The sequence below is a fragment of the Gracilinanus agilis genome, chromosome 1 (assembly GCF_016433145.1).
Source record: "Gracilinanus agilis isolate LMUSP501 chromosome 1, AgileGrace, whole genome shotgun sequence".
NCBI lineage: Eukaryota > Metazoa > Chordata > Mammalia > Didelphimorphia > Didelphidae > Gracilinanus > Gracilinanus agilis.
Window position 1 is genome coordinate 780,447,158 of NC_058130.1, and position 14,219 is coordinate 780,461,376.

The 14,219-nt window shown below is 53.4% G+C and overlaps 1 protein-coding gene across 1 annotated transcript in view; it reads right to left on the reverse strand.

Annotated features, from left to right (window-relative positions):
* Positions 1-4,929: 4,929 nt before the first annotated feature.
* CLTCL1 (clathrin heavy chain like 1) overlaps positions 4,930-14,219 on the reverse strand; it is a 91,334-nt gene continuing 82,044 nt past the window's right edge. The window contains exons 30-32 of the mRNA XM_044674518.1: positions 8,714-8,935; positions 6,345-6,420; positions 4,930-5,745 (exon numbers count right to left, since the gene is read on the reverse strand). Coding sequence (XP_044530453.1) covers positions 5,630-5,745; positions 6,345-6,420; positions 8,714-8,935 — 414 coding nt within the window. The 3' untranslated portion in view covers positions 4,930-5,629. The remainder of the gene's footprint in view (positions 5,746-6,344; positions 6,421-8,713; positions 8,936-14,219) is intronic.

The window sequence follows — 14,219 nt, forward strand, 5'->3', positions numbered from 1 at the left end:
GGGCGGGGGGGGCGGTGCCTGGGCGTCAGGGCTTCGCCCCGCCCCTGCCCGCCCCCCGCCTGAGGTCGGAAGGCTCCGGTCCCGCCCCGCCGCCTGACTCAGTCTCCTCCTCCCCGCCCCGCCCGCCCGGCCCGGGTCCGAGGTTCGCCCGCGTCTTCTCCCGCACGCCCGGCAGGGCGGGGCGGCGCCGCTTTGTTTCCCATTTTCTGCCGTGGCCTCGAGGTTCGGGCCCGGACTAGCGCCTTCCCCCTGGGGCCTCGGTTCCCCCATCTGTCCACTCTGGGCCTTGGCTCATGAAGGGCCTTCCCGGCTCCCGCAGGCCGGCTAGTCTCGGTTCTAGGTCCTCGGGACTCGGCCGTCGCCGGGCTCCGTTCTGGGGACCTTTCCCTGGGCCGGAGACCTCGGGTCGGGCTTGGATGAACGCGCACGCGCGCGCGTGTCGGAGTGTGTGAGTGTGCGTGTGTCTGGGCCTGGGCACAGCGGCGCGAGCAGCCTCCCGGGGACTCCGCCCCGAGGCCTTTCACTTTTACTCGTGCTCCGAAGCCGCTCTGCTTCCCACAATGCCCAGGTGCTGGGGCCGAGCCCACTTTCCCCACCCCGAGGAGGGTGCTCTGGCCCTGGCGGGGGGCCGGGCTCCCTGCGGGTTCCCTCCGCACCCCCCAGCCCCATCTTCCATTGGCCTGAGCTCCGACCGACGTGGGGGCGGCCGTGCTTGGCCTCCAGGGGATCGCCGAGTCTGACCTGGCCGGAGCTGGTCCCCCTCCCCCCCAGCTTGGACCCTGGCAGCCTGAGGGGCTCAGGGAGCCCGTCATCTCCAGCCTCTCCTCCGAGTCGGGGCCCACGTCAGCGGCCGAATGCCCGCAGGCCCAGATGCCTCTTTGCGGTGGGGGTCCATGTGGCAGCCTGCCTCCCACCTCCCACCTCCCACCTCCGCGTGTTTGCACACTGTCCCCTCGTCCTGGGGCGCCCTCCCTCCTCTCCGGAGGAGAGCCGCGGCCACTTCCTCCCCGAAGCGTCTTTGTATCTCTCCGCCCCACAATGCCACAGTATCTCCTCAGGATTTACATTGTATTTACAACAATGCAATCTCCCCGAGAGAGGTCTGCAGCCGACTTCCCGGGGGCTTCTGGGATTGACTCCCCCCTCACGCTTCCCCGAGGGCTCCGGGGGTGGGGGCGCGGCTGTGGCACTTTCCCTTGGGGCTTAGAACGCTACGGAGTATCCGGAAGAGAGGAGGTGACTCGCCCAGGGTCACCCCGCTAGGAAGCGCCCCGCAGAGTTTGAATTCTGCCTCAGATACATACTAGCCTGTAAGAAGGGGGTAACAACGTAGCAGCAGCTTCTCCAGTGAGGTCATGGCTGAGCCTGAGCTCTGCCTCTGCCTTGGGAGAACCCCAGAGGCCACAGAGCCAGGTTCCAACTCGGCTGGCCAAAGTCCCTGGATCTTCTTCCCTTTTTACTGCCGGGGAAACTGAGGCTCAGCGCGGGAAGGGGGGGGGGAGTCACTGCCACAGGCTCCACAGGGGCCTCCACTATCTAGCAGCTGCTGGGGCCCCAGGCGAGCCAGGATAGCTGTGTGACCTTGGGTAGGTCACTGCCCTCTCTGAAGCTCAGGGTCCCCTCCTGTGAACATGCAGGGAATGGGAGGTCATGGGGGGGCCGGTTTGGGGCCTCCCCTGCAGCGCCTTGTCACTGCTCTCTTTTTTAAGCCCTTTTTGTCTGGCATGGGCATCGGACCCCCCCAAACCCAGGCCAATTCTCTTGCTCCCTTCTGTCCTTGTGACTCCTAACCCAAGAACATCTGATAAGGGCTCTAGAGCTTATCAGCCCTGGATCGCCCTTTAGATCGAGATGGACACAGAGATGCCCTTCCAGGCGATACCATCGGGCTGCATCTCTGGCATCCATCAGGCAGAGCCTGGCAGATGACCAAACCCCCCACCGAATGCCTGAGTGTTTACCACTCCAGAACAGAGGCATTCTGGGAGCAACCCCCAGGGGGTTCCACCACAGAATTCTCCATTCCTAATCAATCACTCTCCTTTGAAGCCAGGTTCCAGAGTCTTGCATGCGGGCAAGGGGCCCCCTTCTAGAACCCGGGGTTCACCTCTGCACCCCACAGCACCTCCAGCTTGGAAGCCACACTTTGGCTTGCTGCCGAGGGCTGACTGGGAAAGAGCACAGAAGTGCCCAAGTGGTCAGGAAGGCCACCGTTTCATCAGGATGGGGAGACGTCCGCTGCTGGGCCCTTTTCTCAGTCTGGCCTCCACCCTGGACCTGGAGGAGCTTCAGGGCCTTTCTAGGGGGCACTGAGGGCTGAGGAGGAGGGGAACAAAGCAAATGAGGAGTCCCAGACAGCCAAGGGCTGGGCCACCCCGGTAAAGGCCTTTGGCCCAAGGACCCAGGATGGGATTAGCCCTCTGAGGTTGGACTTTCCCCTCAGGGAAGAACTCTTCTGTGACAAGGTCCAACTTGGGGCTCTCACCTTTTAAGCTAACTGAATTGGGGGTCATTAACTCTTTCTGGGCTGCAAGCTTCAGGCTTCTAGACTCCACGTTGACAAGGGTTAAAGGACTCACCCAGGGTCCCACAGCCAGGAAGTGTCTGAGGCCAGACTGGAACCCAGGACCTCCCATCTCTGGGCCACCCAGCTGCCCCCATGAGAGCTCTCGCCCAGGGCACTTGTTTTGGGTAGTGGGGGCAGTTGTTTGCTGAGCTTCCAAGGAGAAGTAATGGGAGGCAAGATTCATGCCTGGAGAAGTGAGGTAGGCCCAAGGGGCAGCCTCCCAGCAGGCCCTGCCCCAGCACCGCTTCCCTAGGATCTCTCCACTGGCAGCTCTGTCTGCCAGCCCCGGGGAGGCTCTAGAGGCTGAACCCCAACATCAGCTCCAAAGTCGCTGGGTGGCCTGGGCATGGGAGTTCTGGGTCAAATCTGGCCTCAGACACTTCCTAGCTGTGGGACCCTGGGCCAGTCATTGCCTAGCCCTTGCCCTTAAAATACAAAACTGTTAGAACAGCAGCAGCTTTGAGAGGAGAGGCTAGGAGGGGGCCTGAGGAGTGAGCCATTCCCTGAGGCTAGCTAATCTCTCAGCACATTCTCCAGGGATCTCTGGGCAGGGGAGGGAGGCTGGATGGCCACATGGAATGGAGGCCACAGGAAAAGGCCACTGCCCAGCCTCCTTCAAAGATAACCCCTCACAGCAGGGGAGAGTAATGAATGTTGGCGGGGATGTGGCGAAATTGGGACATTAATGCACTGCTGGTGGAGTTGTGACCTGATCTAACCATTCTGGATGGCAATTTGGAATCATGCTCAAAGGGCTATAAAAGACTGCCTGCCCTTTGATCCAGCCATAGCATTGCTGGGTTTATACTCCAGAGATCATAAGGAAAAAGACTTGTACAAAAATATTCATAGCTGTGCTCTTTGTGGTGGCAAAACATTGGAAAATAAGGGATGCCCTTCAATTGGGGAATGGCTGAACAAATTGTGGTATCTGCTGGTGATGGAATACTATTGTGCTCAAAGGAATAATAATAAACTGGAGGAATTCCATGTGAACTGGAACAACCTCCAGGAATTGATGCAGAGGGAAAGGAGCAGAACCAGGAGAACATTATGCTGTACGCAGCAGAGATGGCTACACTGTGGCACAATTGAACGTAACTGACTTCTCTACTAGCAGGAGCACAATGACCCAGGAAATCTGGAGGCACTTATGAGAAAGAAGCTCTCCACATCCTGAGAAAGAACTGTGGGAGCAGAAGTGCAGAAAGAAAACAGAGGATGGATCATGTGGTTCAGTCAGGATAGGTTTGGGGTTCTGGCGTTAAAAGCAGCATATGAATATGAATAACATGGAAATAGGTTTTGAACAATGACCCATGGAAAACCCAGTGGAACTGCTAGTCAGCTTTGGGAGGGGGGCGGGAGAGGAGGGAAAGATCATGAATCATGTAACCATGGAAAAATATTCTAAATTTAAAAAAATAGCCCCTCCTCATGGATGGGGACCCCAAAATCTAGTGTGGGCAGTTGCCAGGCTTGGGCATGGTGGCCTGTTGGAGGCCCAGCCATTTTCAGGAGAATAACTCCAGGGCTGTTCTGCCCACATGGATTCGGCTTTTTCCCAAGCTCTGTGCCAAATACTAAGCGCCATGGAAACGGATTTGAGAGCTTTTCTGGCATGGAAGGGGGCATTAAGGGAATTAAAAGGTGGAGACAGCAGAGGGCAAGCGGCCAAGGGCTGAAGACCAGTGCCACGAGCCTGCCTGGCCTTCTAGGGAGGGCCCTGGCGTCCCTCCCCCTCTGGGCCTGCTGGGCCTCAGATCTCCTCAGTGGCAGCAGGTGGCCCCCTGCGGCCCTTGCATCGAATGCTGCCTCCTGCATAGGGCTTCTGAGGCTGGGTCATCTCCCCGGGTAGATGCAATGACTCATCTCTGGCTTGGCATCCCCAGTGCCTGGCCTGACACTCTTCTCAAAACAGGCCCAAACTCTACCCTACTGAAACTTGGATGCTGGGCTAGTCTTCCAATGCCCTCCCCTCTCCCAGGAAGCCTTCCTGGATTTCCCCAAAGACTACGGGGCTCATCCTCTCTCCTATGCACGGAAGACCACAGCCAGCTGCAGCCCAGAGAGGGAATGGTGTTTTCCTGAGGTCACCCAGCCCCAGTCCTCCAGATCCAGGGTTAAAGCACCTGGCTGGGACTCCATCTCCTCTTTGACTTTCCCCGAGGGGCCTTCTGTGGAATGGCTGCTCCTAGGCTGTGTCCCGGGTGGCTGCTCACCCTGGGGCTCCGCTCTGGGCTGATCCTCCTGGGGAAGGACCCAGGGCAGAGGGGCGAGACTGACCGTCTCCCTGGGTGGGAGGTGCTTCCCTCCCTCCCCCGGCCCTTCCTCCCACTGCCCAGAACCACACGTGACACGACTGAGCTCTAACGGGCTTTATTCCTCATGATTAGCGGCAGATTCAGAACCATAAATTATCCACTTATCTATTTCCAGACAACAAATGTTAATGGTGTGTGTTTGAAGAGGGCCCAAAGGAACAAGCCTGCTGGCGTGGCCTGCTGCGGCCTGACCCGAGGGGGGCGCCAGGACCCAGGCGGCTCCCGCCTCCTCCAGGCAAGCTGGCATCGTCGTCTTCTCTCCCATCCCACGTGCTCTTCCCCTCGACACACCTCCCCAAGCAGCCATCTCTGACCCATGACCTTTGCTCTCCCGTCCGGGCCTTGCTCCAGAGACCCGGCCTCCTCCAGGACTCCCTGCCTCCCTCCCTCCCCCTCCTCCTTCCTTCCTTCGCCTCCGGCCCTCCGACGACGACGTGCTCTTCTTGGATGCCAGCGCAGACGGGGAGGAGGCAGGTGAGGCAGTTCCTGCGCCCCCGACGGATGGGGCGGGGGCTTCGTGCCCGCAGAACCAGCAGGTGGGAAGGGGCCGCCGGCTTCCCTTGGCTGTGGCGGGGAGGCCCTGCGGGTCGGGCGGGCGGCCTGGGCACGGAAAGCTACAGAACATTAGAGACAATAAATAACAGAACGGGCGTCCTCTGGAAGCGCCGCCGCGGCGAGGGCCTCCGGATCGCTCCTTGGCCAGGTGGACGGGGCGGGAGGGGGCCCCGCGGAGCCCCGGTTACATGTTGAAGCTGTAAACGGGTGCCTGGGGGAACGCCGGAGCCCCGTAGCCGTAGGAGAAGCTGGTCTGAGAAGGCGCCGGCGTGGGGCCTGCCGTCAGCATCAGCTGCTGGCCTGCAAGAGAAGGAGAGAGCCGAGGGGGGTCGGGCCGGGCTGGACGGGCCGCTGGAAGGTCTCACGAGGGGCGGGGGGGGAGGGGCGCCAGGACCGCCTCTGCCGGCCCAGGAGGAAAGGTCGGCCGTGGGCGGACGTGGCGGAGGCGTCTGGCCGGCAGCACGTCCCAGAGACTCTGCTGCCAAAGCGGCCCCGGACTCGAGGGCCTCGTGGAGCGGCCGTGAAGGCCGGGCCTGGAAGCTGGGGCCGGAGGGGACGCCTGCCAGGCCCCAGCTGTCCGGGGAGAAGAGCCGCCGCCTCCTCGCTATCAGAGCTGGGCCTGGGAATGTGACACTTACTGAGCCGAATCACTGGGTATCATTCATGCCCATCAAAATCTAAAAAAATCAGATTCACATTTCAACGACAGTTGTAGCCACGTGCACCCCCCGAGCGATGGCGGGCACCCCGGCACATGCTCCCTGCACACGCGGCGGCCGGCACGTCGGGGCACGGCCCTGCGGCCCGCCTCTCCCCTGCCCGCCCCCTCATCCTGGTCCGGGAGCAGGAAGCAAGCGGTCACTCGGCCTTCTAGAAGGGGAGGCCTCGGCCTCACGTACCGAAAACGATGGGCGCCGGCTCCGCTCCCTGCTCCTCGTCTCTCCGCAGGCTCTCCGAAGCGTCCAGCTTGTCCACCTGGAGGAAGACGGGACGAGGTGGGCCTGGCGGCCTGCGGCCCTGCACGGCCCCCCGCTGCACGCCTCTCGGGGGCTCAGAGCTCCGCCGAGGGCCCGGACGGAGGACTTCTGGGCAGAGCAGGACGAGGCCGCAGGTGCTCCCCCGGCCCCAGGCTCAAGGCCGGCGTCCTGGGCAGCCCTGGCAGCCCCACTCTGCCCCAGGGGGACGTCGTCTAGCTGACGCAGGGGGAAGGCAGGATTCAAACCCAGCTCCCGGGGCTTCTTCCTGACCACCAACCTAAAGGGGAGCCTCGTCCACCGTCTCCAGTGCCGGCCCGAGGGCAGAGGAGGAGGCGGCGGTGGCCACTACCTTCCCGGGCAGGCAAGAGAGACAGCCGGAGAAGCCATCTGGGCTCCTCCTGGGCCGGTCTTCCGAGAAGCCTGAGCCCCGCTAAGTGTCCGGGTCAGCCTGGCCCCAGGACAGCCCCCGCCGTGACGTGCCCTGGGCCTCCCCACACTCCCGTCTTGTCCTCTGCCGGCCTTCAAAAAGGGCCCCGCATGGCAGTGCGAATCCAGGCCCACCCTGGCCGGGGCTGTGCATGAGCCTCGGCCCTGCCCGTCCCCGAGTCCCAGAGCATCCGCCGGGAAGGCCTGGGAGCCGGGGGGCCCCGGCTCGACGCTCAGCCCCTCGGCCCGGGACACCCCAAAGCGCAGCAACACGCGGTGAGAAGCCGGCCGGGCGGCCCCAGGCTCACACGCTAGCCGGCGCCTGCTAGGAAGCTCGTCTCTCGGGCTGGCTCTGAGCACCCAGCGTGGGCCAACGTCCAAGTGGTCGTGGGGCCTCGAGCGGCCCCCAGACGCCTGCTCTGACCTCAGAACGGAGCCGAGCCGGAGGCTCGCTGAGCTGACGTCGGCCTCCTCTAGTCTATGTCTGCAGCTGACAGATGGGGAGACTGAGGGAGGCTCCTGAGGTCTCTGGCCTCCAAAGACACTGGAGCTCTTTCATCAGGGCCCGGGCCTCGCCCGGTGGGTGAGGCCACAGGCACGAGACCAGCTCAAGGGCCAGACCTGGGAAACCGGCGGAGGCGGTGAGCCCCGAGAGCCCCCCAGAGCCGCCGACACCCAAGCGGCCTCGCTTCTAACTCATCAACACAGGCTTCTTTCTAGAAGAGCCTCCTGGCTCAGGGAGGCTGACAAGGAAGGACACACATACTCGGGGACAGACACACACACATCTGGACACAAATATTCAGTGACACACACACACTCACACACACACACACTCACACTCACTCTCACACACAGAGTCACACACTCAGTCACACACACACACTCAGTCACACACACTCACACTCACACTCAGACACACACACTCACACTCACACAGTCACACACTCACACTCACACAGTCACACACACTCTCTCTCACACTCACACAGTCACACACTCTCTCTCTCACACACACTCAGTCACACACACTCTCTCACACACACACACTCACACACACACACACTCACACTCACACACAGTCACACACACACTCACACACACACCCCAAGAGCTCACTGCCCCTTTTCTTTTTCTAGAGGGTACAAATGTCAAGGCCTGATTGGATGTTCAAGTGGTCACGGCCAAGGGCTGTCCTTTGGGGAACGATTAGGAATGAGGAGGCCCTGAGTTCGAGGAAAGGCATCTGGGTGACAAGTAGGCTCCTCGCACAGATTCCTGGGCACGTCTAGGGATGGAGGAAGGTGAAAACCAGAGACTGTCCCCTCACTAAACAGCCCATCCCCCTGCAAGAGAAGCGGAGATTGGAGCCCCCGAAGTCTCAGGGGTGAAGAAAAACCAGGCCTCCCGCCGGGGGCCGAGGGCGCGGGGGCGTGACTAGCTGGACCAGGACAGAGCCCACAGAACTGTCGTTCCTGCCTTCTCGGGACCAGGGCCTGGTCTGAATCCGGATGGTGCACTCTGACCCCAAGGGCCTGGGGGACCCCCAAGCCACCCCTCTGGCCAGCTAGCTCCGTGCTCATCTTGGTGGCCCTGTGGAGCTCGAGCGTGCTCCAGCGTGGGGGAGGTCAGGGAAACACTGTCTGCTCGCCATATTAAGAAGAAAGCAGTGGGAGAAGCCCCCAACCCGGAGGGGCAGCACCCAGAGAGGGCTTCGTGATGAATGGATTCTCGTTTCCGCCCAAGGCCACCATGACGAGGGACAACAATCCCGCCTCTGATGACGGGACGAGGATCTGTCTCCCGGAGGTCTGCCCCCCACAACCCGCCCTGGGTGCAGAGGTTGGCCGGCGCTCCATACTTACTTTGGTAAGATATTCCCTCATCACCTGGATAAAGTAAGGCATGGCAAAGTCCATGATGCTGTGGCGCCAGGAGAGCTCGAGGACCACGTCGGGGTGCAGCAGGTCGTAGCAGGTGAAGAGAGAGGCTGCGAAGCACTCCTGTTTGCCCTCCTCCAAGAACCACTGCAGAAGGCTCTCGGCCAGCTCGGCATCCCTGGACTCGGCTGCGTACTGCATGGCATCCTGCGAGAGGGCGAGAGGGTGACGGGGAGCTGTGGGCCGCCCTGAGAGCATGCGACGGCCCGAGCGCCGGCTGTATACCTGCCCTGTTGGTGCCGAGGAGGAACGTAGGCACAGAGGCCCAAACGAAGGCTGGATTTAGCCACAGCAAACCCACGGGGTGAGAACCAGTCAAGGCGAGGAGGAAGGACACCCGAGCCCGTGTGTGCCAAGGTGCAGGTGCCAGACAATAAGCAGGCATCAAAGGCTTGAGGGGAGGCTACACTGGCTCTACAGTGTCCCATGATGGAGGGCTCTGGATGTCGAGAAAAGTTTTTTGCTTCACCCAACAGACATGAAATATGCGCCTTGGTAAGACAGAAGGTTTTCCCCCTCTAAGGTAGAAGGGGCTTGTTGGAGCTTAAGTGCTACCCACTATGTGCATGGCTGGGCTTGGGAGGGTAGCAATCCAGGTATACATTAATTGTGATATTGTTCTAAGAGTGCTCAAAAACTGACTCTTCTACTGCTAATGACAGATCTCGGTAATCTGGAGTCAAATTGAACCAGGACCAGGCCAAATCCCCAGCCCTTCCCTAAGGCTACACCCCAGAACACAGGTGGGTTATCTCAGTCTCCAGACTTTTCCTTCAATGATCAATTAACATAGGTATCAAACAGCGGTAGCCCCTTGGGCCATCTTAGCCCTACCTACTGTTTCAGGTTCTGCACTTTGCATTTTATGATGATCACCTCCTAATGTTAATGCATCAGGCCCCGGGGCTCTCCCCTTCCCCCCATACTGTCCTAACCCCAATAGAGGTGACAAGAAGTCAGTTGGCAAAAAAGCTCTCAACCAGCAGAGCTCCTAACCAGGAAGCTCTTGATCATCAGAGCTCACTCGCTGTCTGTCTAATGCCCAAACTTCCCGTGTCTGTGTGCATTTATTCTCTCCTCGTGTTCTCTCTCCATGAGTCCTTAACCCGTAACCCAGTTTCTCTCAGTCCCTGGTGCCCCTTTCTGAGTGTCCAACCCACGAGGAATCTTCGTGGAGTGGGTGGCCGGCTTCAGGGAGGCACCTCACTAGTAGGGTGGGGGTCTAACCTTGTGTCTTAGACATCATTATCACAGTAGTTTGAAGAAATATACAGAGCGTGTGATAGCAAGCTGTTTGGAATGATGTGTAAAAAAAATCTAGGGGTAAAGAAGAGGACTGCACTAACACAAATGGGAAGAGAGAAGTAAAATGGGATAAATCGTATCACATAAAGAGGTGCAGGAGGGGAGGAGGAGGGTAGTGCTGGGTAATACTTAAACCATACTCTCCTTGGGATTGGCTCAGGGAGGGATGAACAGCCAGATTCATTAGGGTACAGAATAGATACAGGTATCTCACCCTACAGAGAAATAGAAGGGGAATAAGAAAGGAGGTGGTGGGGTGGGGAGTAATATGAGGTAGGGAGAGTTGGGGAGTGATTAAAAGCAAAGTATTGGAATGGAGGAAAAAAGTGAAAGGAGAAAGGGCAGGATACAAAATAAATCCATATAAATCATCAGCATTTTTATATATTACCAACAAAGCTCAGCAGCAAGAGTTGGAAAGAGAAACTCCATTTAAAAACACTCTAGACCAGTGATGGGCAAACTTTTTAAAGAGGGGCCAAAGGAAAGGAAATGCTCATCTGTCAGTCTGTTTCTGAGGCAACTCTTTCGAAGTTTCATTGTATTGCATCCTAATCATTGTATTCCTCAGATTAGGAATAATGTCCCATGGCTGGATAGAACATTTCAGGGGGCCCACATCTGGCCCATGGGCTGTAGTTTGCCCATCACTGCTCTAGACAATTTAAAATTTGGGAATCTATTTGCCAAGGCAAAAGCAGGAATGATATGAACACAATTAGAAAACATTTTCCCCTCAAATAAAGTTAGATCTAACAACTGGAAAAACATTAATTGCTCATGGGCTAATATAACAAAAATTACAATCCTACCTAAATTAACTTACTTATTCTGTGCCATACTAATCAAACTACCAAAAATCTATTTTATAGACCAAGAAAAAATAATAACAAAATTCATCTGGAAGAAGAAAAGGTCAAGAATATCAAGGGAATTAATGAAAAAAAAAATGTGAAGGATGGTGGCCTAGCAGTACCAGATCTTAAACTGTACTATAAAGCAGTATTCATCATAACAATCTGGTACTGGTTAAGAAATAAAAGGGTAGATCAATGGAATAGACTAGGGTAAGTGACCTCAGCAATCTAGTGTTTGATAAACCCAGAGATCCTGGCTTTTGGGATAAGAACTCACTATTTGACTAAAACTGCTAGGAAATTTGGAAAACAGTATGGCAAAAATTAGGTTTAGACCAATATCTCACACTCTGTGTCAAGATAAGGTCAAAATGGGTAGATGCCTTAAATGTAAAAAGTGACATTATAAGCTAATTAAGGAAAACAGAATAGAATACCTGTCCGATCTATAAAGAAGGAAGAATTTACCACCAAACAAGAGATAGAAAACATTACAGGATGTAAACTGGATGATTTCAATTTTATTAAAAAAGGTTTTGTACAAACAAAACCAATGCAACCAAGATTAGAAGGGAAACAACAAACTGGAAAAGAATTTTTATAACAAATTTCTCTGATAAAGGTCTAATTTCTCAAATATGTAAATTGTCATATTGATAAATGGTCAAAGGTTATGAATAGACAGTTTTCAGATGAAGAAATCAAAGTTATCAATAATCATGTGAAAAAATGTTCTAAATCACTCTTGATTAGAGAAATGCAAATTAAGACAACTCTGAAGTACCACCTCAAACCTATCAGATTGGCCAATATGACAGTCAAGGAAAATGATAAATGTTGGAGGGAATGTGGCAAAACTGGGACACTAATACATTGCTGGTATTGTGAACTGATCCAATCATTCTGGAGGGCAATTTGGAATTATGCCCAAAGGGCTATAAAATAATGCGTACCCTGTGATCTAGTAATACCACAATTAGGTCTGTATCCCAAAGAGATAAAAAAATGGGAAAGGACTTGTTTGTACAAAAATATTTATAGCTGTTCTCTTTGTGGTGGCAAAGAACTGGAAACTAAAGGGATGTCCCTCAATTGGGAAATGGCTGAACAAATTTGGTATGACAGTGATGGGATACTATTGTGCTATAAGGAATGATGAACAGAATGATTTTAGACAGAACTTATGTGAAATGAAGTGGAGTGAAATAAACAGAACTAGGAGAACATTACAGTACACAATAACAACGATATTGTGGGATGATCAAATGTGATATACCTTTACAAGCAGCAGTATAATGATCCAGGACAATTCTGAGACTTATGAAAAAGAATGCTATTTATCTCCAGAGAAAGAACTGTTGGAGTATATAAATATAGATGATTTTATCACCTGCTTATCTGGGCAAATGATTTGGGGTTTTGGTTTTACAAGATTATTCACTTATAAAAATGAATAATATAGAAACATATTTTGTGTGAAAATTAATACATGTAATAACCCAGATTGAACTGCTTGCCAGCTCCAGGAGGGGGAGAAGGAAGAGGGAAAGCAGACAATTTGAATTATATAACTTTGGAAAACTCATGTGGAAATTTGTTATTAAAATAAAAACATTTTAAAGATTTGACTGAATATAGTGGACAAGAGAGGTAGCAGCCCAGGTGAGCTCTTCTACCATTCTCTTCCAAAAAAGTTTAAAATAACGCCTCAGGGGGCAGCTGGGTGGCTCAGTGGATTAAGAGCCAGGCCTAGAGAAGGGAGGTCCTAGGTTCAAATCTGGCCTCGGACACTTCCCAGCTTCGTGACCCTGGGCAAGTCACTTGACTCCCCATTGCCTACCCTTACCACTCTTCTGCCTTGGAGCCAATACACAGTATTGACTCCAAGACAGAAGGTTAGGGTTTAAAAAAAATAATGCCTCAAATCAAATTAAAGGGTGGCAAGAGCCTTTCATAAAAACTAAGGGGGGGGGATATTTTTCTGGCCCAAGAAACTTAGGTTGGCAGGAGAGGTTTGTGACACTGGTGATGAGACCTACACATGACTGTAGCAACAGCAGCCTTAAGCATCACTCTGCCTAGAAATGAAGAGGGCACCAGAAAACTCGTTATTTGAAATAGATTTCAGGGTCCTTTGCTGACATTAACTGGCACATCTACTGCCCATAAGCAATTTTAGGCCATTACTCCAGAGCAGAGCAAAGCACTAGCTGGTGTTTGTGGCTACAGGGTACCAGAGCCCCTTCCTGAGGATGGACCAGAGTAGACCCAGAGAGTAGTGATCATACCTCTCATAGGACACCACCACCTTGGAAGCATCAAACACTTGCAGACCCCCAGAACTACTTCTGAAAACAGCACTATCAAAGTCCAAAGTTTGGCAGAGTGCCTCCCAACCCCAAGGTGAGCAGAGCCCAGCTTTAACATAAAGTTCAAAGTCAAGAAACAGGCTAAGAAAATGAGCAAACAACCAAAAAAGAACTTGATCATAAAAATCTATAGTGGTGGCAGGGAAGACCAAGATATAAATTTAGAAGAAGACAAAAATGTGAAAACAGTTACATGCAAAGACTGAAAGAAAATGCTAATTGGACTCAAGGCCAGAAAGAATTCCTGGAAGGCTTAAAGAGATAAGAGGAAAAGTAGTAGAGGAAAAATTAGGAAAAGAAATAAGAAAAACTTATACAAGGCTAGTGATTTCATTTATGTATAATCTTTTTCTTTTTATATTTGCTCGTTTTAATTGATTTTCTAAAATTTGGAATAATAAAATATTTTAAGATAAGAAATCAGAATGATATAAGAAAATTATGGGAAAAGAATTAACATTTTGGTAAATAAGGCACAGAATAATACTGAAGAAAAACTCTTTAAAAATAGAATTGGCCTAATAGTCAAAGAGGCACAAAAAGTCATGAAAAAAATAATTTTTAAAAGCAGAATAGGTCAAATAGCCTATTGGAAATAGGCCATGGAAAAAGAGACACAAAATCTCAATGAAGAAAATAATTCTTTAAAAATAAGAACTGGGCAAGAAGATAATGACTCCATGAAACATCAAGAAACCATAAAATGAAGTCAAAAGAATGAAAAAAAAAGTTGAATAAAATATGAAATACCTCATTGGAAAAACAACTGGCCTGGAAAATAGATTGAGGAGAAATAACTTAATAATTAATGGACTACCTGAAAGTTAGGATTTAAAAAAAAAAGAACCTAGATATCTTATTTCGAGAAATTATAAAGAAAAACTGCCTTCTTAGATCAAG